The sequence below is a fragment of the Podarcis pityusensis genome, assembly GCF_964106645.2.
Source record: "Podarcis pityusensis genome assembly, chromosome: 3".
NCBI lineage: Eukaryota > Metazoa > Chordata > Lepidosauria > Squamata > Lacertidae > Podarcis > Podarcis pityusensis.
The window spans coordinates 69,108,134-69,130,798 of NC_138026.1; the positions used below are offsets into that span (position 1 = coordinate 69,108,134).

A 22,665-nucleotide genomic window follows, 5' to 3' on the forward strand; every position below is an offset into this window, starting at 1 on the left:
GTGTATATTTAGAACTAGTATTTCCAACCTACACATGATGAGGGGAAAATGAAATGTGGTATATCTGTCCTTAAATAGATGTTTGCTTCTCAGTTTATGCATATGCTTTAGAATGGCATTTTAATGTTTAGTTTAGACATGCTTTTGGACTCTTCTGTTACCCAGATAAAGTTGTTGACTTTTTTTTTAAAGTGGTTTAATTTTTGAAGTTCTTAAATAGGCTTTCAGAAACTAAAACAAAAAACCAACAGGCCTAGCACTCTCTAAAACACTGTAATTATTACTTCTGCAAAAGTGTTTTTACAGAATTCATTATTATTGCAATATCCCTCAGGCAACTCATCCCATTTTATAGATGAGATGCCGAAGCAAATATATCTGTGGATTTACTGTATCCATGGCATAAGCAGGTCTGAATCAGATCAATCACAATAGGCCTCAGTCCACTTCTTTATTGCAGACCAATTCAGGCCATATTGTGCACTCGTGTTACTTTTCTGACAAGTTTTAAAAAGTTGGTCCCAACTCCTTTTCCTTTTCCTGCTTGAATTATGAGTACTGAAAAAGGAAAGGTATATTAGAGAGAACTTGGATATAAGTACTGATTAAATTGATCCTTATGTTCAGAACTGCATCAAGTTCTTTGTAGTTTATCCTTTATTTTTGAGTACTCAGCATTCAAATGGGAAAGGAAAAAATGAGTAAAGACAAAGTTTTAAAAAACTAGTCACAAGGAACAATTGCTGAGTAATACTCTTACCTCATCCATGGCTATAGATAGCTCTTTCCTTTGAAGTGGTGTTTTTAGGTATAATAACCACAGAAAGAGTATTGAAACTCCTTCAGCGTGAGTTCTCAGTTTAAAGTTCAGTGTGAGTTTGCAGTTTAAAGTATATGACCAAGGTAGATTGTTTTCTTACACTTTCATTATGAAAATTATTGGTATTCTGTATTATTACTAGTCTAGGATGTGCAGTTATGAGGTCTTAAAAATAATTGTGAATAGGGCTGTGGAAATCAAGAGGTTTCCATTTTATAGCAAAAATTGGAATGGAAGAGTTTTTTGTTTAATTTGCTGCTCTGGACCTAGACACCGGATAATATAATATTAAAAAGTGTAATGACAGCTGAATAATGAACAAATCAACAAAAATAAAAATAACTGTTTTGATAGTTTTAATATCTTTTGGCAGTAGTTGAGTAAAAAGTTGATGAAGTAACATGCTTTTCTTCTTTAAGAAAAAGAAGAGCAGGATAGAAAGGCCACTAATTGGAATGCAGTTTTGTTTCACTTGCCACCACTCAGTGGAATTTGCTATAACTTTTTCTTTACTGGCTTGCTTTAAAATGGGGCATATGTAGATTTTTACTGAAGTACTCCGCCTGTGGAGAAGGAGCTGCTGTAAAGATAATAAATAATCTGCAGTCATTCTTGTATGCATTCCAGTGAAGAGCTCATTGGGTGAGTGGTACTTGAGCATGGCATGAGTTGGGATGAGAGGAAGGAAGGAATTCCTGCTGAAAGTTTTTAAGTCTCTCAGCCTCAATCTGTGAGTCCTTACGCAAAGTGGTGGACATGCTCACATGCACATGCTCACAGAGATTCTAACACGCCAGTCAGCTGAGGGAAGGGGCCAAAGGGTAGAGTAAGTTTGGAAGAGAAGCCAAAGTTTGAGATGCAGTGTGTGGCTGTTTGATAGAGCCTGGGTACAGTGACATGTCTATTCATAAGCTATTTGACTTGCATAGGCACTTTTTCTCGAGTCTAATGCCTCCTGTGGAAAAAAAATTATCTTAGTTATTCATCAGTGGAAGTATATGCCTAGATTTTGGACACTTTGAGGAGATCTAAAGCTATTGCTTAGTTTTGCAGGTTTATAGTGCTGTGCTCTGTTGATGTCCCTTTCCAGTATGGCATGGAAATATATTTACAAAGCACTTTTAATACCAGAGTGCAATGTGAATTTCCTCTTGCCAGCTGTTGAAAGCCAAAGCTATTGAAGGTTTTCCGCTTAGGCAGTAGCAGAAACGTAGTCCAATTGGTGCTTGCTTACTTCAGTGTTGAAAGGAAGTGAAGGATCATTGTTTCAGTGCCAAACAAATGCAACTTCATTGTGTAGACATAGAAGCTTGCTGCATCCTTTTATTTGGCTAGTTTTCTAAAGTCAAATGAGGATTGCCCTATCTTTTGCTTACGTGAAATTGTACTGTGAATAATAAATAAAAATATATATCTGAGATTCTGGGAAGCATTCAGGAATAATAAAAGGCTTAAAAATGGAAGGCTTGTGCTACATTGTTTCATAGTCTGTTTTGTTTACATTCTTGAATTATTGACTCTCAATATGAGTTGCAGGTACCTGAAGCAATGTTCACATTTTCAAAAATTAACTTAAAAAAATTAAAGTGCTATTTTAAACAACTGATTGGATGATATTTAAACCTGGTTATTTCAAAAATTGAAATTCAGCATTTAAGTCCATGGATGATAAGATACAGGCAATAAAAATTGCCAGCCAGAAACTTAAAATGGTTAGCTGCGAATATGTGCTTCTCAAAGCTGAAAAGACCAATGGCTCTGTAAAGCTAAATGACAGACAAGTCAGTCTACCCATGTAATTCTCATTCACATTCTGTGTGAAATGAGTGTACTATATGTGCAATGATGTAGAATTTCCATGTATGTGTGTGTGTCCAGAGTTAACCTGAGAGAGGTGGGTGCAACTTGATGACCTGGCTCTTGCAATTGGGAAAACTGTTTGCTTTAGGTGAGCAAGTGACATACAGAATAATAGAATTGCAGAGTTGGAAGGTACCCGAGGGTCATCTAGCCTAACCCCCTGCAATACAGGAATCTCAGCTAAGACATGCATGACAGATGGCCATTCAACCTCTTCTTAAAAACCTCCTGTTAATGAGGTAATGTTTCTCTTGCCATAATCAAGAATGGGGTTTTGCCCTTTTTGAGGGCATGTCTGTTAGGATAGTCAGGATCTCATAAGGTTAGAAGAGACTAATATAGGCCATTAGTCTAGCTGGTTGTTGCAAAACTGGACCATCATTCCATCAACTCTGTCAGTAAATGCAAGAATTTACACTACTGTGATCTGAGAGTAGGTGCCCCAAAAGCAAGCAAAGTCTCTTGCTTTTGTAAATAGCTAATTCTAGTGAGGTAACCATGCTAGTTTGTTGTGGCACAGTTTGATAACACCTCAAAACCTTGACATTTATTGCAGGGTTTTCCAAACTGTGGTCTATAGACTAAGTTTCATTTAGTTACAGTAGTTTGTTGTCTGTGAAGAACCTTTACAATGTTAATTCTATAGAATTCTAACTAATACAAAACAATACAACATAAGAAATAAAAGAAGTAATAAAAATGCAATTAAAAATCATAACAGCATTTAGCACAGGTTCCTACAATTGTTGCAAGAGACAGAAGAACCATTAAGTTGTTTGCCAAGACCCCCCCAGCCAAACTCAAGTGGTCCATGGGGAGAAAAGTTTTGGATCCTCTTAATTTATTGTGAATTCACAATAGTTGGTATATTTCCAATGACATGCTGAACAAACACAGTACAGCTGGAAGCGCTGTGGCACACCGAAAAGCTTAGCTTGCCATGAACCACGATCCCCAATTCAGACATAATGCTTTACCAAGGGGAGTCAACTGTGTATTTACTATAAATCATTAACTATGGTTTACAATGGAATGTGAATTGTGCCACATTTTGCCAATATCTTGTGTCAGAGAACAACAAGCACATTTTTTTCATAATTGTTGAGAAATGACCATTCTTAACAAGTGCCGTCGTTTGCATCCCTATGTAACAAGTTAAGGGAAGAGGACATTTCCATTATTGAAATGAAGTCATTTTTCTTTGGCATAAATTTGAGAAAATTGGAGATCATCTGGATAAAACATAATAATTTTTATGTAGAGCATCCCTTTTAAAGATGCCTTCCCATAGTTACAAATGGAGTCTATGAACAGACATGAATTGATTTCAGATGATACAAAAATAATCATCTTGGAACATGAACACATGACTTCAGTTACAATCTTCCTTTGTTCTGGCCAGATGGTGACTTTATACTTTTCAATTACCGTATATTAGAACTCATGATGGTGAGCCCTCCCCTTTCCTCCAGCTTGATACGAATGGACTCAGGGAAAAAAGGTTTGAAACAAAGGAAAATCAAGCCCACCCTGCCATGCCAAAGTTCAGTCCAGTCAGGATTCTGGTGATGCAAAGAACTGAAGGCCTCCTTTCTCAAAACTTAACTGCAGCAGTGTCAGGAATTGCGGCAGGGCCTTATTTTTCCCATGTCATATAAGAATGATCAGAACTATTTCACATGGTAGGAAGCATAGGACTTTGGAATGCTCTCCCCAGAAAAGTACACTTGATGTGCCTGGTGTCAGGTAATGTCATTTTTATTTTCCTTAGGCTTTTAAATTTTTGTCTTTTCTACTCTAATATTAATTTTATGCTGCTTTTATAGATTTTCAGTCTTTAGCGTATTTTATAGTGGCTTAATATTTTATTGTAAGCAGCCCTCATGTACTTGAAGGGGAGATATCAAACTTAATGAAGGATAAATAGAAAGCTGTGTTACAGTGAGTGAAGCCATTGGTCAGTTTAGCATACTTTTGTCTACTACGCCAGCTGGCAGTGCCTTTACAGTGTTTCAGAAGTCTTTTCCAGCCATGCCTGGAGATGGCTGGGATTGAACTCTGGGCTTCTTACTTACAAAGCATATGCTCTACCACTGAGCTATGCTACCCTTTCCTCATTGCTTGGGACTCTTCAATGATAATGGCTTGGTTTGCCCATGCAATAAGCCAAACTACGGCTTACAGGGACTCTGTGAACGTTCTGTCTCTTGGAGGCAAGCTTGCATCTACTTTCCACCCTCCTGGTCCTTTTTGTTCTGTGCAACAACTAAGTCAAAGTTTGGCTTAGTTTGTCACTTGAACCCAGGATCATGGTTAAGCGCTCTCCTTTTTAACCATGATCTGTAACACTAGGGCAATCCTTGACTACAGATCATAGTTAAGGAAGAGAGAGCTTAACCAAGATTCAGATGACATGCTAAGCCAAGCTGAGCTAAAAAGACCGGGGAACAGCAAAGTGACTGATTTTCTCCCTGGGAACAGTCTATTCACATTATGCCTTGGTTTGGCTTAGTGTTGTGTGTGAGTGTGGCCAGTGTGTAGTGCTTAATGGAAGCTTTATTGACAGCCCCATTGTTGCTTCTACTTCATGTGGATGTACTATGTATCCTAGACAGTCATTCTTTTTTCTTGCAGTCTCATCCTGTTGCAAGGATGAGCAAGAAAACAATTGTGAAAGTGCTGTCCTTTTTTGCTCCATTATGCTACTGACTGATAGAAATAGTATATTTTGCCATATGGGGTGTTGTTCATTCCTGAAAATGGTTATCTTCCCTGCAACTTTAATGGTATTACTTGCTGTGCTGGTAACCCAACATTTCCATAAACATGGTTGTGTGCTGGATTCCACCCACCCCCCTTATTTCTTTTTGGTTAGGGCAAGGAATCTTTGCATGTAGGGAATGAAACTCTTTGCTTTGGCCTTAATTGACAGAACAGATTTCTTCCTTCCGTTTTTTAAAGGCTTGGTGAAGCTCAGCAGTTTTTTTCAAAAAAATATTCTTCCAAGATAATTTAGAACTTAAGAAAACAATGTAGGAGCAAAACATCTTGGAACAGTGCTCATTTTATTGACTCATTAGAGCAGGAGTCTTCAATCTAGAGCCTGCAGGACCCAACTGAGTTGCGAATCTGGCCCGCAGGGCCATTTGAAAACCCACTGAGAGTCCGCTTTTCCTTAGCGCAGTAGGGGGTGGCAAGCAACCCCAACATGGCTTTTCAACAGCGCGGGGACTGATTGGACAGTCCCCGCACCGTGCTGAGGTAGACTCTGATGTGGCCTTTCATTCGTTGAGCCGCCGCTGACACACAGCTAGATATACAGTCCATTTGTAAAACAGTGGTTAAAACAGCATTAAAATATATTTTCAACAGGCATGTATTCTGCATAGTCGGTGAGATTTTAGAAACCATGTGGAAAAATATCATTCTGAGAATGTTTTTGTGTCTGGAAAAGACTTGGAACATGTTGCAATTACATTTTGCTGAAGAGTTTATTTCCACTCAACAGTGCTAGTAATTGTTTCCCAGAGTGGCATCCCTGTTTGTTTCTGAAGCACCCAGGCAGGTTTCCTGACAGTAATCCAACCAGTTTTATGTGCTAAGAATGAATTCCTTACTACAATATGCTTGTATATTCATAATTGTTTAAATAACATCTGTGCCTTGCACAAGGCTCACATAATCAATCATCCAGGCAATAAATGTGGACAGTATATGGTCTACATAAAAATTAGGCAGAATTTATCATCTTTCCCATGCTACATTATAAAAGATGTAGTTAATTTGGACTCATACTTTTCATAGAATCATAGAATTGTAGAGTTGGAAGTGAGCACCAGGGTCATCTAGTCCAACCCTCTGCAATGCAGGAATGTTTTGCCCACCGTGGAGCTTGAACCCACAAGCCTGAGATTAAGAGTCTCATGCTCTACCAAGAAATTAGTTTTTGGTTTTGTAGTGAACAAATACTTTCTGAACAAAAGTTAATTCTAACAATATTTCATTTTTGAAATGTGCAAAACTAGGGCAAGTTCTGAAAGTACATATTTAATGAACTTAGTAGAGAAGGAAATTGGGGAGCTCAAGGCAAATGGAAAGCACGCGCGAATTACTGGTTTACACTACTAATACAAGCAAAAAGTCCAAAACAAGGGAAGTGGAGTAAGGACAACTTTCTACTATCACCTGATCTACTGAATTCTTTCATAGCATGATACCGGCAGAATGACAGTCTTCTTGTTAATACTTTATACAACACAACAGCATTATCAGCATGTGTTTCTGCAGTCAAAATTTGACGAGCTAGCAACACTGTCCACCACTGTGTTCCACAACCCATTAGCTTTCAAGGTTTCAAACAGCTTATGAGAAGGACACTGCTGCAACTTACTTTTATCATGCATAAGGCACTTCAGTACAGTGGTACCTCGGGTTAAGTACTTAATTCGTTCCGGAGGTCTGTACTTTACCTGAAACAGTTCTTAACCTGAAGCACCACTTTAGCTAATGGGGCCTCCTGCTGCTGCGCCGCCAGAGCACGATTTCTGTTCTTATCCTGAAGCAAAGTTCTTAACCTGAAGCACTATTTCTGGGTTAGCGGAGTCTGTAACCTGAAGCGTATGTAACCTGAGGTACCACTGTAATATAAAGATGAACTGCCCTGTTTTTCCTGACAGTAGAACACCCTCAGCGTTTTAGTCTACACTTAATAAAGAAGCAGTCAGGAATCTCTGACTTCTGGGCCTGGTCAGTTTCTTGGTAAGTGGGACTTCCTGTCATCACCAATCAGCTGATTGGTGCTGCAGCTAGCCTTCAAAGCTGCTCAGTGAGCCCTTTTTAAGTTGTCATCTGACATAAAAATGATTCAGCTGATTGATAAATAGGTGCCCACCCCGGAGTCGTGGAAGGAAGCGTTTATCACATTAATACCAAAGTCGGAAGCTGAAAAGACACAACTTAAGAACTACCGTCCCATCTCTCTCTTAAATGTGGATTACAAAATATTTGCAGACATTTTGGCAAATAGATTTAAAAAAGTTTTAAATGAAGTAATTCATAAGGACCAGGCTGGCTTTCTCCCAGGAAGACATCTGTTTGCTAATACAAGGAACATTATTGACATTTTGGAACTTTTGCAAACAGATATAAATACAAAAGCAGTTTTAATTTTTATAGATGCGGAGAAGGCCTTTGACAATATCTCCTGGAAATTTATGATGGGAAATTTAAAAGAGATGGGAGTGGGACGGGGTTTTGAGAATGGGATTGAGGCGATATATTCAGAACAGAAAGCTAAACTGATAGTTAATAATGTGGTTACGGAAGAGTTTAAAATTGAAAAAGGGACACGACAAGGTTGCCCTATTTCCCCGCTGTTATTTATTTCGGTTCTGGAAGTGCTATTGAACATGATTAGAAGGGACCGGTTGGTGGAAGGAATTCAGGTCGGCCAGAAACAATATAAATTAAAAGCTTTTGCAGATGACCTGGTTTTGACCTTGCAGAAGCCAGAGCCCAGTACGAAAAGAGCATTACAACTGATTAATGATTTTGGTCGGGTGGCTGGATTTAAATTAAATAAACAGAAAACTAAGGTTTTGGGGAAAAACTTGACTAATACAGAGTCAGAACGGTTTCAGAATGAGATGGAACTTAATGTGGTAAAAAAAGTAAAATACCTAGGGGTAAACATAACAGTAAAAAATCTAAGTCTATTTAAGGATAATTATGAAAAATGTTGGACAGAAATTAAGAGAGACTTAGATAGTTGGTCAAAATTGAAACTTTCTTTGTTAGGCCGAATTGCTGCTATCAAGATGAATGTATTGCCAAGGATGTTGTTCTTATTTCAAACACTTCAGGTTTTGGACAAAACGGAGTGCTTTCAGAAGTGGCAGAGAGATATTTCCAAATTTGTCTGGCAGGGCAAAAAGCCCAGAATTAAGTTTAAGATATTAACCGATGCAAAACAAAGAGGGGGCTTTGCCCTGCCAGACTTAAAGTTGTATTACGAAGCCGCAGCGTTTTGCTGGCTAAAAGACTGGCTACTTCTTGAAGACACTGATGTGTTGGATTTGGAAGGATTTAACAATACTTTTGGATGGCATGCATATTTATGGTATGACAAGGTTAAAGCAAACAAGGCCTTTAAGAACCATATTGTCAGAAAATCATTGTTTAATGTCTGGTCAAAATATAAAGACTTGCTGGAAAATAAAACACCAAGGTGGCTTTCACCTTTGGAAGCCAAGGCCCGAAAAAGACCCAATATGGAGGCTAAATGGCCAAAATATTGGGAAATACTAGAAAAGGATGGAGACAAATGGAAATTGCAGAGTCTAGAGAAAATGAAAGACAAAGTGCGAGATTGGTTACACTACGCTCAGATCAAAGAAGTTTTCAAAAATGATAAGAAATTAGGGTTCCAGGTGGAGAAATCGAAACTAGAAACAGAATTGTTAGAACCAAAGATTAAGGTACTTTCAAGGATGTATAACTTGCTGTTGAAATGGAATACACAAGACGAAACGGTTAAATCGGCTATGATAAGGTGGGCACAGGACATTGGGCATAATATCATGTTTGAGGACTGGGAGAGGTTGTGGATTAATGGATTGAAATTTACTGCATGTAACGCCCTGAAAGAAAATGTAATGAAAATGATTTATAGATGGTATATGACCCCAGTCAAACTTGCTAAAATTTACCACCTGTCTGATAATAAGTGTTGGAAATGTAAAGAGTGTGAGGGAACGTTCTTCCACCTCTGGTGGACTTGCCCTAAAGTGAAGGCGTTCTGGGAAATGATTTATAATGAACTGAAAAAGGTATTTAAATATACCTTCACTAAGAAACCAGAGGCTTTCCTTTTGGGTATTGTCGGCCAAGGGGTGGCAAAGAAGGACCAGACATTTTTTATGTATGCAACAACAGCAGCAAGGATACTTCTCGCAAAACACTGGAAAACTCAAGATCTACCCACACTGGAAGAATGGCAGATACAACTGATAGACTACATGGAACTGGCTGAAATGACCGGCAGAATCCGTGACCTGGGAGAAGAGAGGATTGAGGAGGATTGGAAGAAATTTAAGAACTATTTACAAAAACATTGTAATTTGAGTGAATGCTAAATAAGATGCTAGACTAAAACAACTGAGCACCACTAAATTTAGAAGTTTTTTAAGAAATTAAGTAAGACTGTGAAAATTTAGCTCCTTTTGAGAATTATATGAGTATGAAATATAGAAGGGATATAAGATTTTAAATAAGATGATAAATTGCTGACAAAATGTTTTAACGATGAAAATGGGAGCGGGAGATGCGAGGAAGTCCAAAGAAAATGTGAAAATATGTTAAGATCGATGTTACATTGTTTATTATGTCTATTTTTATTGTAAAATTTAATAAATTGCTTTAAAAAAAAAAAAAGATAAATAGGTGCCCACCGATCAAATTTGGCCTACAGGGTTGGAGGAAACCTGCCAGTTGGATCAAGTTCCCATCCCTGACTAAAGCATGGAAATGAGCATGAATAGCACAGCCGTCTATTAAATAGTGTATGCCACAACTGAACGCATTGTTGGGGCTCATTTCTAAGAAACACCCTTATCAGGACCAGATGCTGTGGAGTCCAGCAGATGAAGGATGGGTATAAGATGGCCAGAATAAGATCTAATTTTCAGCTGCTGATTCACAGCAACTTCTTAGGGTGCTGCCAGTCCGTAATAAACATTTTTGCATTTGACAAAACCAGAAAACTGATAGTATATCTTATGAAGATTCAGTAAGTGGCTTTAATTTAATTTTTAAAAAACCAACTTATTCTTGTGTTTTTAACTGAGCAGGAACAACACAGAATGCACGATTCTTGTAAGCCACATTGGGGACCAATTTTGATTGAAACCAAACCTGTAATTAAGCCTAAGCACGCGTAACTGAAACAACTGCATATTGCATTCCCATTTGCCTCCACCTCCCTTTCCCTCCCCTTTGTTGTTTTTCCTGTGTCCAGTCTTAGATTGTATGCTCTGTGGGGCAGGATATAAGTATTTTTTATAATAAAATACAAAGCCCTGGAGTTATTGTTCCACTTCTTTGTTTGTGTGAAGTAATTAGTTCCATAGGGAGAAAAGAGACCTTGTTGACTCCTGTTCCCTACTCATGGTACATAAATGAGTGGAGAGCTGTAGATTTTGTTGATTCCTGATCTCAGCAATATTTTTTTCTGAACAATGCAAATAAATATTCATACAAAAACTAAAAGTGGAAATTGAAATGCTATCTTCTCATAGTAACACATTGCTAGTTTAAATAAGGATAGGACAGGGGATCAAATAGTTAATCCATTGCCGTACAGAAGGTGACAACTTCTCCTTATGGTTCTTGAAGCACCATGCATGACATTAAATTCCAAATACCAGAGATGTAATTCAGTAACAACAAAAATCGCATATTTGAAATAATATGAGGTTAATAATATGAGGTTTCCAGGACTAAATTATATCTTCAACCACCAAGCAAAAACTTTCCTTTTTAACCAGGCCTTTGTAATTACCAAAACCTCACCCCATAAAGGTTTACAACTGGACAACTAGCTATATATCATGTGGATAAGGGGCCATATTTCTGCCCCATATTGCTTATCCTTGGGGATGGAAAACAATTTATGGTAGAGCTGTCATGCATCCATTAAGTACAAATTATTAGAGGTCTTTTTTTATGAGATCAATCCTCAGACTTAAGTGAGGGCATTTTGATATATAAGAGTGCTGTGAGCTACTAATTAGGTTGAATGTGGTATTCAAACTTCTGTTCTGGTCCTTGTGAAGGTGCTTTAAAAGGCTGGGTGGACAGTGTAGACTTGAGGTTGTTGGTTGGTGGTGGAGAGATTCCTAAATTTCCTCAGAAAATTAAGCAATAATCAGTTTTGGAACTTGAGACCTGATTGTGTCTACAATTTAGATTTTTACTGATAGCAGGTTTTACATAAATTTTTGGAGTTCCAAGTTTTTCAAAGTGCTAACCGTAACAAGTGATGTGTCACCAATTCCTGTCTGCTGTTACGTCATTTCTTTTGAACTCTGATTTCCTACAAATGTTCGCTATGAACCTTTAACTAAACACAGAAGTGTTGTCACTGATATAGTTTTTGCACATCTACAGGCTCGGGTTATGTATGATTTTGCTGCTGAACCTGGAAACAATGAGCTGACAGTTAATGAAGGAGAAATCATCACAGTTACCAATCCGGTAAGATGCAGTCAGTGGAAATCAAAGTACCATACATAAACCTACTTCCTGGAATTTTGGTATAGAAACATCAAGTATTTACCATATTATTGAACCTGAAACCTTCAGATACACAACTTGTACATTTCCCTTCTGTCTTAGTAGATTTGCCATTACCCTCCAAGTTAATAGATACATTACTTATTTACTTACTTAAAATGAAGTCATAAAAAGAATTGGTCACTGTTATGCATTTTTCTAAGGGGGCAGGACTGGAATTCTATAGACTTACTAGTTACAAATAGTTCTTTGAACTGTGCCTCAAAGTTGCAAATATATCTTGGGCAAACATACATATGATATAATGATATTGGAGCTATAACTTAAATGTAGCCTTACTTGGAAGGAAGTCCCATTGAATTTTGGACTTGCTTCTGCTTAAGCATGTTCAGGTTTGTGTTTTGTTTGCATCCTTAGTGAGAAAAATTCATAATCTAATTTTTAAAAAAACTATGGAAAATTTAATAGTTCAATAGGTATATCTGCTTCCATCAAATCTGCCAGCTAAAATTGCTGGCAAGTTGAATAGATCCAACTTGAACTGCTCAAGCCTAAACACTGTCTTGCGGGGTTTACTCCAAAATGAACATGTGTAGGACTGCAGCTGTATGTAGCTGCATCAGGTTTTCATAGAGCCAACATGATGTCGTATGTTGGACTCAAATTCCGATTTTCATCCAGCTATGAAATAGACTGCTTAGCCTTTGCTGTCTCTCAGCCTGACCTAGCTCCTATGGTGGCTGTGATAATAAGACTGCAAATGCTATCCCCTGACTGGCAGTGGTGGGACTTGATGGTGTGCTGCATCAACAGTCCCACCATTCATGCCAGCCAGGACAGAAGATGGGGGTGCAGGAAACAATACCTTTCTGCTGTGTCGGCTCCTAGGCTGTCATGTTGAAGAAGCCTGGAGAGCCCCTCAGTATCCAGCAAATCCTGTGCCAGCACAGCCCCACTGCTGAAATGCTGAGTTTTTTTGGGGGGGGGGTGGAGAGGTCATCAACTGCAGCTTTTGGAGACGCCAGTGGCAGTAGCTTCTGAGTGAAGGGATACTTGTGCTGCATTAAAAACTTTCCAGCACATTGTATCAGGGGTTTAGATTGCTCTATTAATTGGGAGACCCCATTGTGCTTTGGAGGAAGCTTGGAACAAAAACGTGATACTAAGAAAACATGAATATGCTAAAAAGACATTTGGAATGCATTTCTTTAAAATAACTAAACTTACAATTTATTGTCTTCATAATTTTAACTACTTAACACATTTGTTTTTATTTGTTGTAGGATGTAGGTGGAGGCTGGCTGGAAGGCAAAAACAGCAAAGGAGAACGAGGACTTGTTCCCACAGATTATGTTGAAGTAAGTTGCAAAATGATATTCATCGGTGAGATAAAGTGAAATTACTACGTATTCTATAGATAACCATTTTTTTAAAACTGGAAACATACACTCTTGTAAGTCAGTAAGTGAGATACAGTATCACACCATTGTTTCTGTGTTTGTACATATAAGAGGCCTATAGTACACTAAAAACCAAATTGCAGTCTGCTTGGGGCTGCAATCCTAACTCCACTTACCTGGGAGCAAGTTCCATTGAATTAGGGTTGTTCTCACTTACAAGGAGCAGCTTGTTCTTACTTAAATGGAAGATGGAATGAAACAGGGCTTGTTCCCTTCTTGTATGCTCAATGCATGCACATAGATACAGTAAGGCAGTGGTTCGCAAACGTTTTTCACAGGGACCATTAGAAAATTGCTGAGCATCTTTGTGAATCATTTAATGGTTTTTCTGCCTCTTGTAGCAGTCACAATGTGCTGTGCAAGATGCTGTATTATTTTTAATTGTATTTTTATTGCTTCTTTAATTTCTTACATATTGGATTTTATTGTATTACAGTTTGAATTCTGTATTATAGTATAATAGAATACAATATAAGCAATAAAAATACAATTAAAATACAATTAAAATCAATATGAGTGTTTAGGGTGATGGGTGTCCTGTCTCCTGTCTTCAGCCATAAACACACTCTGCCATCTGAATGAGTCTCACAGAGAACTTAAGTCCATTGATACCACTGAGTGTTCAGAGTGTGACTTTTCTTTAATATAAAGTTGACATTTTATTTTAGAAATGTATTTTCAGCAGCATTCTGTTTTTCAGATTCTACCTGAAGGTACCAAAGATGGAATTTCAGTAGCTGACCAAGCCTTTTTTGATGGTCTCTCTACTGCACAGGCTAATTTGCAAGCAGCAAAAGCCAATAGCCAGGTAGGTCTTGTTTCTTCAAAAAACCCTTTTTTTAGAGCATGTTTTCTTGAGCACCAGAAGCATGACAGACTGTATTGAACCAAAGAAGCTTGTTGAAGTCCCTTGTTGTGAGTTACTCTAACCTGCATGGAAAAGACAACCTCAGGTGTTCTTTAATCCTTTGAAAATTAACTCCTCATTTATTGACATAGTTGTAAGGGAAATGAATGGAAAAGTTCTGCTAACATTACATTGGATCTCTTCTGGGTCAGACCAAAGCTCTTGTCAATCCAGAATCGCTTTTCTATGACCAACCAGATTTCTTTTAGGAAGCCATAAACAGCCAAAGGTTCTCCTTTTTTTTTATTTGCACTCCAGGTACTGGCATTCTCTGGGCATAGAGATTCCAGTTAGTTATCATGGTGGTTGATAAACCTTTTCTCCATTAATGTGTCTCATCTCTCTTTGTGGTGGGCAATTCTTTATTGTTCACTTGTATTAATTTTGCCACAGCTTTTGTTCCTTCTTTGTTCTTGTTTTTCCTTCTTTAAAATAAGACTTCCTTCTTCTCCATGAGGGATAGCTCAGTCAGTAAAGAATGAGACTCTTAATCTCAGGGTTGTGAGTTTGAGCCCCATGTTGGGTGAAAGATTCTGGCATTGCAGGGGGTTGGACTAGAAGATCTTCATGGTACTTTCCAATACTACAATTCTATGAATATGTATAGCTTCCTTTACTCTGCTTGTTAACCATGCTGGTATCCTCTTGGACTTGTCTTTACCTTTCCTAATATGTGCGGTATACATTTTATCAGAACTAGTTTTAACAACTGTCTATAACCACTGAGTCATCCAACTGTTCACATAAATATGCGTTGAATTTGATAGCTCTTCATCAGCAGTTAGCAGTTGAACATCTTGCACCAGATCTTAAGCACCCCTGTATGAAGATTGATCCCAGGTTCTCTCTTATCTCCGCTTGGATCCTGTGTGTCTTTACCACATCAACCAGCCAGCATCCTTGACTGCCCATGTTGGCAGGAAAGAGGAAACAAAATACAGTTTCTTGACCTGTTAGTTCCTGTGTGAGTTATTTCTGAAATCCATTTCCTTATTGGCCTTTCTGTTGCTCAGTTCTCTGTCTCTTCCACTTGTTCTTCCTTTCTATTGTAATGTATCAGCCAATTGCTGAGTTTGCTCTCTTCCTGTTTCTTCCCTGCCTCCAGATACCTAACCTTTTTTCATTCAGCCTGCATATCTTGGCCAAGTAGCACCATTTGTCGCTAGACCCATTGTCGTTGTCACTGCCTGAAACTCTGAATATTCCATGTTACCCATCCCATTTGGTTCTCCTAAACACGAGTCCCTTTCTCCCATTAGAGCCTATACATCCCTTGTATGTGTGAGGCTGAAATGGAGCTCCACTGGCTAGCCATGCCACCAACCACCACAGCAGGCCCATTCCAAATTTTTAAATATCTGGAAAGAGCAATATGTATAAATAGCTGCTGACATATAGGCCCCTCTTCCTAGATGTCATTGCTGAATATGTGGCCATCAAGGGAGCAGGCGCCAATTAAGGTGGGGCTAGCTCATTTGGTTTACATGCACATGTTAGAGGAACCTTTTTCAATTCGAGGGCTGAATTTACTTCTGGGCAACCTTCAAAGGGCTAAATGCCAGTGTGGGCAGGGCAAATGGCCAAAGTAGGTGGAGCTATGAATGTACATTTACTAGTTTCTATACATATTCACACACATCTCTCTAGCCTCCATCCAGACAAGCTCGGGGGCACATTCCAGCCACACAAAAAGCAGAGCCAGTGAGGTGTGTGGCCTGGAGAGAGTTCCAAGTGCCAGAAGCTGAGGTCTGGTGCGCCACACCTGAACGTACTATGACCATGTAAGCTCAATGGATAAAGGTGCTTTGAAATGTTTCAGTGTCTCATATCAGCCAAGTTAAAGTTTTGGTTGGTTATTTCAAATACATATGCAATTCCTTGCGTCTCCAGCTCTTGGACATAAGTCTCTCATTTCTCACCTATTTCAGTTTTCTTCTTCGCTAATGGCTTCTTCTCTTGCTTTTTCCTCTCCCCCCCCCCCCTTGTTCTTTGTTAGATTTTGAAGGAACTGCTCAAGTCTGTGGCACAATATGTTTTAGCTGTTTCTGCATCCCAAAGCCCCTAATATGTCTGCCTGCATACTCTGGTTCCTCTGGACCCTTCATTATTGCTCATCCCAACTGTGAGTTCTTAAGTCTCTACCGTGCTGCTTTTTGAGTCTCCCAACTTCTGCTTCCCTCAGCTTTTGATGTGCTTGTCCATCTTGCCCCTCATTAGGGCCTGAGCAGCTCAGTTAGTGGGAACCAGAGACCATGAGGCTCAGAAAGCTCAGCCTATAGCAGTAGACTCCTTTGCAGCTCTGATACTAGAGCAGTTCAGCCAGTTATTATGAAAGGCCTCATGACAACTGTGACAACCCCCATGACTCTATTGTAATAGAGACTTGGATCTGGATAGGAATATCTTTCAACATGCCTAAATCTTTGTAGCAGTCCATAGGTCAGAGGCAGGTAGTGGTGGTCAAAGGTCTTGTAACACGAAAACAAACTTTTGAGTTGGTGGCAGGGTAGTTCATTCATTAATAACTGAAAAATTAAAATGTACTAAAATTCAAAAAGAAGCTTTTTAATTTCAGTGCAAGGATTTTTAACAAATATGAACACTGCTGTTGTACAGAAAAGCAAACTTGTTTGCACAGCTTTGCAGTGTAAATTTGATAAGCCTGTTTGCTTAGCTATTTAAAACAGTGAAGACTGAAAACCAGTGCTTTTTTCCTTAAAAAAAATGTTTAGGGGTATTCTCATTTTCCTACTTGTATTGAAATACTGCCTCTCAGTGAGGCCAAACTTAGATTCACAAAATGTTAGAAAAAAGCACTGCTGAAAACTATAGCGAGTAATACTTCAGTATAGTAATACAAAGCAATCAATCACTTGATAGCCTTTATAAAATTAAAATTTTAAACAAGTTGACCTAGCAGAATGGCAGATGAAATGTAAATAACAGCCAGTGTAGTTGTATAGGTAGAGGACTGAATTTGGACTTCGGACCCAGCCACAAGGTTGCTTCACTACTCCCTGCTAGAAAGGAAGTTAGGTTGACTGGGAGACAAATAGCAAAATAAATTGTAAACCAAAGAATTTTACAGAGATGGTGAAGAGGAGGTACATTAGACACAAAGGCAAGGAATACTTTTGGACACTGCCAGGGATCTGAAGAGCTTTTTAATGTATGCCTGGTGAAGTTTTTGGCTCTTTCTCTAAACTGTAGATTCTCATACCCTATCACAAACTACCCTCAGTTTCAAAAAGGATATGGCATGTATGATTGCTTTTCAGGGCACATAAATTAGCTCCTGTAGGCACATTAAAGTTATTGAACCTATCTTAAGATTAAAATTACATAGCTTTTTGGATTCCAAACATTGTATTTTTGTTCCTGTTGTAATATAATTTTGAAGCAAAAAATCAAGCAAATCTTTTCCTTGGACTATTGTGGCTGCTCACAAAAAATCCTGATGCACGAAAAAGCAACCAACTCATCTAGTTTTCCTTTTGAGACTCAAATTGTACTTCATTCTCAGAAGTGTTGGGAACCCCAAATCCAGGCTGACAATGGAATCTAAGCAGTGAACCAGAATAAGTTAGTCTATGAAACTTCTTCCTTGAGAGAAGTGGGAGCTGGCCAAAGCGAAGAAACTCCACAAGTAAGCAATCTCAGGAGATCCAGAAGTATCAAACGGTCTAGAGTATCAAAGGTTGTTGACATAGTGCAGCTTCAGATGAAGTCTGTAAGCCAGTCAGTATAGGGCAGCCATTATGCTCTTAAATCTCTGCTCGTTGTTTACCTTCTCTCACGTGAACACATTCCACTGACTTTCCAACTTTATCTTTTAAAGGAAGAGGTATACCACTGCCAGTAATACTTTTGCTACACTTAATAAGTTGAATCCTGCATGCAGTTTTCACAGCTTCTTCCATTCATGAAATGAACTGTGATCAAATGCAACAGTTTCTCCTTTAACTATACCTTTCGCTTCCTGCAGCAGGAGTGTCACAAAATCTAATTCAGTGTGTCCTGTACCAGTTCAAAAATGCTTATTTCAGACTCCCGAGCAAAATATTCAACTGATCACAAGGCAGATCTTATTTAATCATCAGACTGATAATGTAAAAGATTTTTCTCCAAAATATCTTAAATTGGAGCATGTCTGTTAAATGTGAAAAGTCAGATTTCATTTGCAACACATCTAAAATACTTCATTTCCACTGCTAATTGATGTGGAGTTAAATGCAAATAGTAAACAAAGTGGTAGTGATTTTCTTTGATTATAGAAGTAGGAGCTATGGCCCTTTTATGATGGTGTTTTGCTTATGTTGTGTTCAGAATTGGCATGTCTTAACATTTTTCCCATTTAGGCTTTAAGTTATTTTATTTTCTTCCATATAATTATTTGAATTTCAAAAGAAATCATTCCTGTTTTTTGTTTCATCTCTGATTTGTAAAAAATAAAACTTTTTAATACTAAAACAACTGCAGAAGTAAGAAAATAGAAGCCTTGTCCAAATGTGGGGAACAAAACATAACATAAATATTGGCACAAGAAATGCAAGCAGACAATAAGGGATACTACATAATAATTAGTATGCTAAATAAGAATGCTAAAAATCTAAATACCAACAATAATAAAAAATTGTTAAATACATTTGGAGCAGGAGACCAGCTAGAGAGGTGGTTGGACCGATGTATGATAAGGATGTCAAAGGTGTGCTAAAAGAGGAAAAGGAGGAATGGGTTAATTTCATCAATCTTAAGAGCAGCATATATAGAGCACAGGAAGGGAGACAGAGGAACTGAGGCAAATAGGCAAGAGACAAAGTCCTAGGCCTTGTTGACAAAATAAAAACTTACAAATCACTGTGTCCATGTGGCATCCATCTGAGAGGCCTTAAAGAACTCATATGGGAAATAGCTGATCTTCTAGCAAAAATATGTACCTATAACTTGTTCCCAAGATCAACCTACATATCTGTTGACTACAAAGCAGTTAATGTGATATAATTTTGTATAAAAGGGATCCAGGGGAAGATTCTGGAAATTACAGATTAGTTAGCTTAATGTCTGTTCTGGGAAAATTGCTACATATATCAAAGAATAAGACTTGCTGAAGCATAAGCAGCATGGCTTCTGCAAGGGTAAGTCCTGTCACTATGTATTGGAGTTCTTTGAAAGTATCTACAGGCATATAGATAAAGCTGATACTCTGTATTTGGACTTTCAAAAAGCTTTCGACCTCACCAAAGAGTCCTGAGTAAGGTTAGCAGTCATGGAATAAGACGAGAGTTCCTCCTATGGATCAGTGATTGGTTTAGGAGACAGAAGCAAAGGGTAATAAGTGGACAGTTCTCGCTGTAAAGAGATGTAGAAAGTGGAGTTCCTGAAAGGCCAGTGTTAACATTCTATAGCCATCTAAATGTGTCTGGGGAGGCTTGGGTGTTACTGGTTTGTTTTGCCCCACCTAATTGATCATGAGATGTGGCACACACACACACCATTTGAATGGCAGTGCCGTCAACTTGGGGGGGGCAGCCCCCTCAAATATTTCAGGGGGGCAAGGGACCTTGGCCCCTAGGAGTTGGCTCCTATGCTACTTGGTAATAAGCATGATTAAGCATTACATTTGCCCTAAGGTCTAAGTACAGTGGTACCTCGGGTTACATACGCTTAAGGTTACATACGCTTCAGGTTACAGACTCCGCTAACCCAGAAATAGTACCTTGGGTTAAGAACTTCGCTTCGGGGTGAGAACAGAAATCGTGCTCTGGCGGCGGCGGCGGTAGCAGGAGGCCCCATTAGCTAAAGTGGTGCTTCAGGTTAAGAACAGTTTCAGGTTAAGAATGGACCTCCGGAACGAATTAAGTACTTAACCAGAGGTACCACTGTAATTGACTTTAGTATTGGTTGATGGCTTCATACATTATGTTTAAATTGTTTTTAGTACTCGTATGCTAGCTTTGTGCTAGCAGAAGCCAGCACTTGGATTCATGCTCCCCTCAATCCACTCTGGAGGACTAGGAAATCCCCAGAACGACTCATGAGGGGAAATGGTTTGTCTTGCAAGCAGAAATGCTTGTACTGATGGGACATTCAGGAGAGATGTTGAATTCCTCCCAGAATGTAAATTATTTCCTTCCTTCCGACGATACTACTTTAGAGGAGATTTGCTTTGGACATGAAGGAGAGCAACAACAAATTTTTTATTTGTGCCCTGTCCGTCTGACTGGGATACACTACTATCATTTCTAAATTAAACATGGCTGAACAATATACAGTGGCTAAATAATTGTAGTTATGTCAATTCCAAAGTCTTAGAAAATACTTTTGTTTCAGGAAAACCAGTAAAAATTAATGAGGCAAGACATAGCCAACCAAGTTACTCAGCAAGTTACTTAGCGTTGTGAGCTAAGCCTAGGACTTGGGCTTAGTAATTCCTGTATCATTTATATTTTTCCAGTGACACTTTCAAGAAAATACTCTAGTATGTGTTTTGATTGTTATAAATGCATGTGAACAAAGGCTCCCTTCATATGTTAACCACACATGTTGGTTTCACAGTTTCAGGTTCTCTTAATGCTTCTGATGTGATGAATGCCATAAAAACACAACAATATATAAATGCTTCCATTTGAGGAATAAGAATGCTGAATGACTTCATTGATGCCAATACAGTGGCAACAAATGCTTTTAAGACCGGGTGTTCATGAATGTCATTGTGATACTTGGTATGAAGGCCCTGTAGATGAAGTTCATTTGTAAGCAGATCAGGAAGTATTTGTTGTATGATTATTTCATAATGTGGGAGACATTGCTTGGCTTTTGGAAGTTATGTCTCATGGCTGCATGGTTTTACTTAAGTTTTTTGTTGTTGTTTGCCTTTGTGCTTGATGTAACATCTAGGATCTGAACACAATAGTGTAGTTTGAATAGGCTATGGGAGAAAAATCCTGCAATCTTTAGAGAAGAGTTTTTATTTAGATGCATGCTGCTTCTGATTATTGTGTGGCAGTTGTGTGGCATGCCTGCATTTCAGCAGTTCACCTTGCCTGCAAGAATCTTTCTATGCTGCAGAGCTGAAAACTACATCAGGCTTTCATACTTCTGCCTTTCCCCCTTTACTGAGTGCTTCTTATTTTTAAGGTGGATTCTCAGGCATCTGCCACTCATACTTCTATTTTGGAATTTTTTACTCAATCTCCACCTTCAACTCCTTCTACAAGAAAGGTAATTCTTAAAAAGTTACTAAAAGGGTATACCCTTAAAAAGTATATGAAAAGTATACCCATACAACTTGATCTCTTTCTCACTTTTTTTATTTTAAAAAAATCTCATCTGCAAGTCTGAGGTTTAATAACACTGCTGGAAGATGTTACACGCTACCTGCATAAAGTAGAATTTACAGAAATGTCTAAATTTAGTCACTGGTGAGCTGCTGGTATTCTTGTGAAGATACGCAGAACTAATGACAGGCTTTCTTCTCAACTCCTAAGGCAGTGGCTAAATCATTTTCAAAACTTTGCTACATCTGTAAGCAAAAAGAACCTGTGAAAAAGAACCTGTGAAAAACAGAAAAGGGCATCTCCAGAGAGTAGGCTGGTTGGTATGGGAGTAGGCAGTCTCTTTGGTATCCTGGACTTGAGCTGCTTAGGGCGTTAAAGATAATTACCAAAAACTTTTGAGTTGCCCCTCAAATCAAATTGACAACCAGGGCAATGAAACAGTGTATCTTAGATGATTATGATTAATATAAAATGTTTGGGCTTGTATATCAAAGTGGACATATTTGTGGCTATAATGGCTTCTTTTGTTACCTAAACATGTGTTTGTGTTCAAAGTCTGGATAAAACCATTGTTAGCCTACTAACAGGTTCTGTTTTTGCTGATTTTAAATTCCATTGAAAAGAATAACACTTGCTTCCAACTAGGATCAGACTGTTGGCGTCTAATGAGCTGCTGTTTTTTATGCCATAGTGTTATCTAAAAGCATAAAAATGTGCCTTTTATATTTTAACTATTTAGAATTGCTTTTTGACTTTTTTTTTAGATTTAAATAAGGGAGTGCAACTACTGTTTACTCAGGAGTAGACCCATTGAAAATGATGGGCTTACTAACTTAGTCATATTAATTGCAGTGGGTCTGTTTTGAGTAAACTGTAGTTGAATAGCACCCTATATGTGCACCTGTGTGGAAAATAATGGAATACATGCTTTTGCCTTCCAACAGTTTTCCCTATTTTACTCTAAAAGGGAATTTATTGGTAACATTTGTGACTAGAATTTTACTTTTTCTCTGCTATTTTTCAAAAAACACATATATCCCACCTTTTTTC

The 22,665-nt window shown here is 38.3% G+C and overlaps 1 protein-coding gene across 3 annotated transcripts in view; it reads left to right on the plus strand.

Moving 5' to 3' along the window:
- SNX9 (sorting nexin 9) overlaps positions 1-22,665 on the plus strand; it is a 45,784-nt gene that overhangs the window by 3,330 nt on the left and 19,789 nt on the right. For 2 of the 3 annotated variants that reach the window (XM_080998383.1, XM_080998382.1), the window contains exons 2-5: positions 11,846-11,932; positions 13,255-13,329; positions 14,132-14,239; positions 21,476-21,559. In XM_080998383.1, the coding sequence (XP_080854509.1) occupies positions 11,855-11,932; positions 13,255-13,329; positions 14,132-14,239; positions 21,476-21,559 (345 nt within the window). In that variant the 5' untranslated portion in view covers positions 11,846-11,854. The remainder of the gene's footprint in view (positions 1-11,845; positions 11,933-13,254; positions 13,330-14,131; positions 14,240-21,475; positions 21,560-22,665) is intronic. The other variant, XM_080998384.1, reaches the window with a different exon arrangement.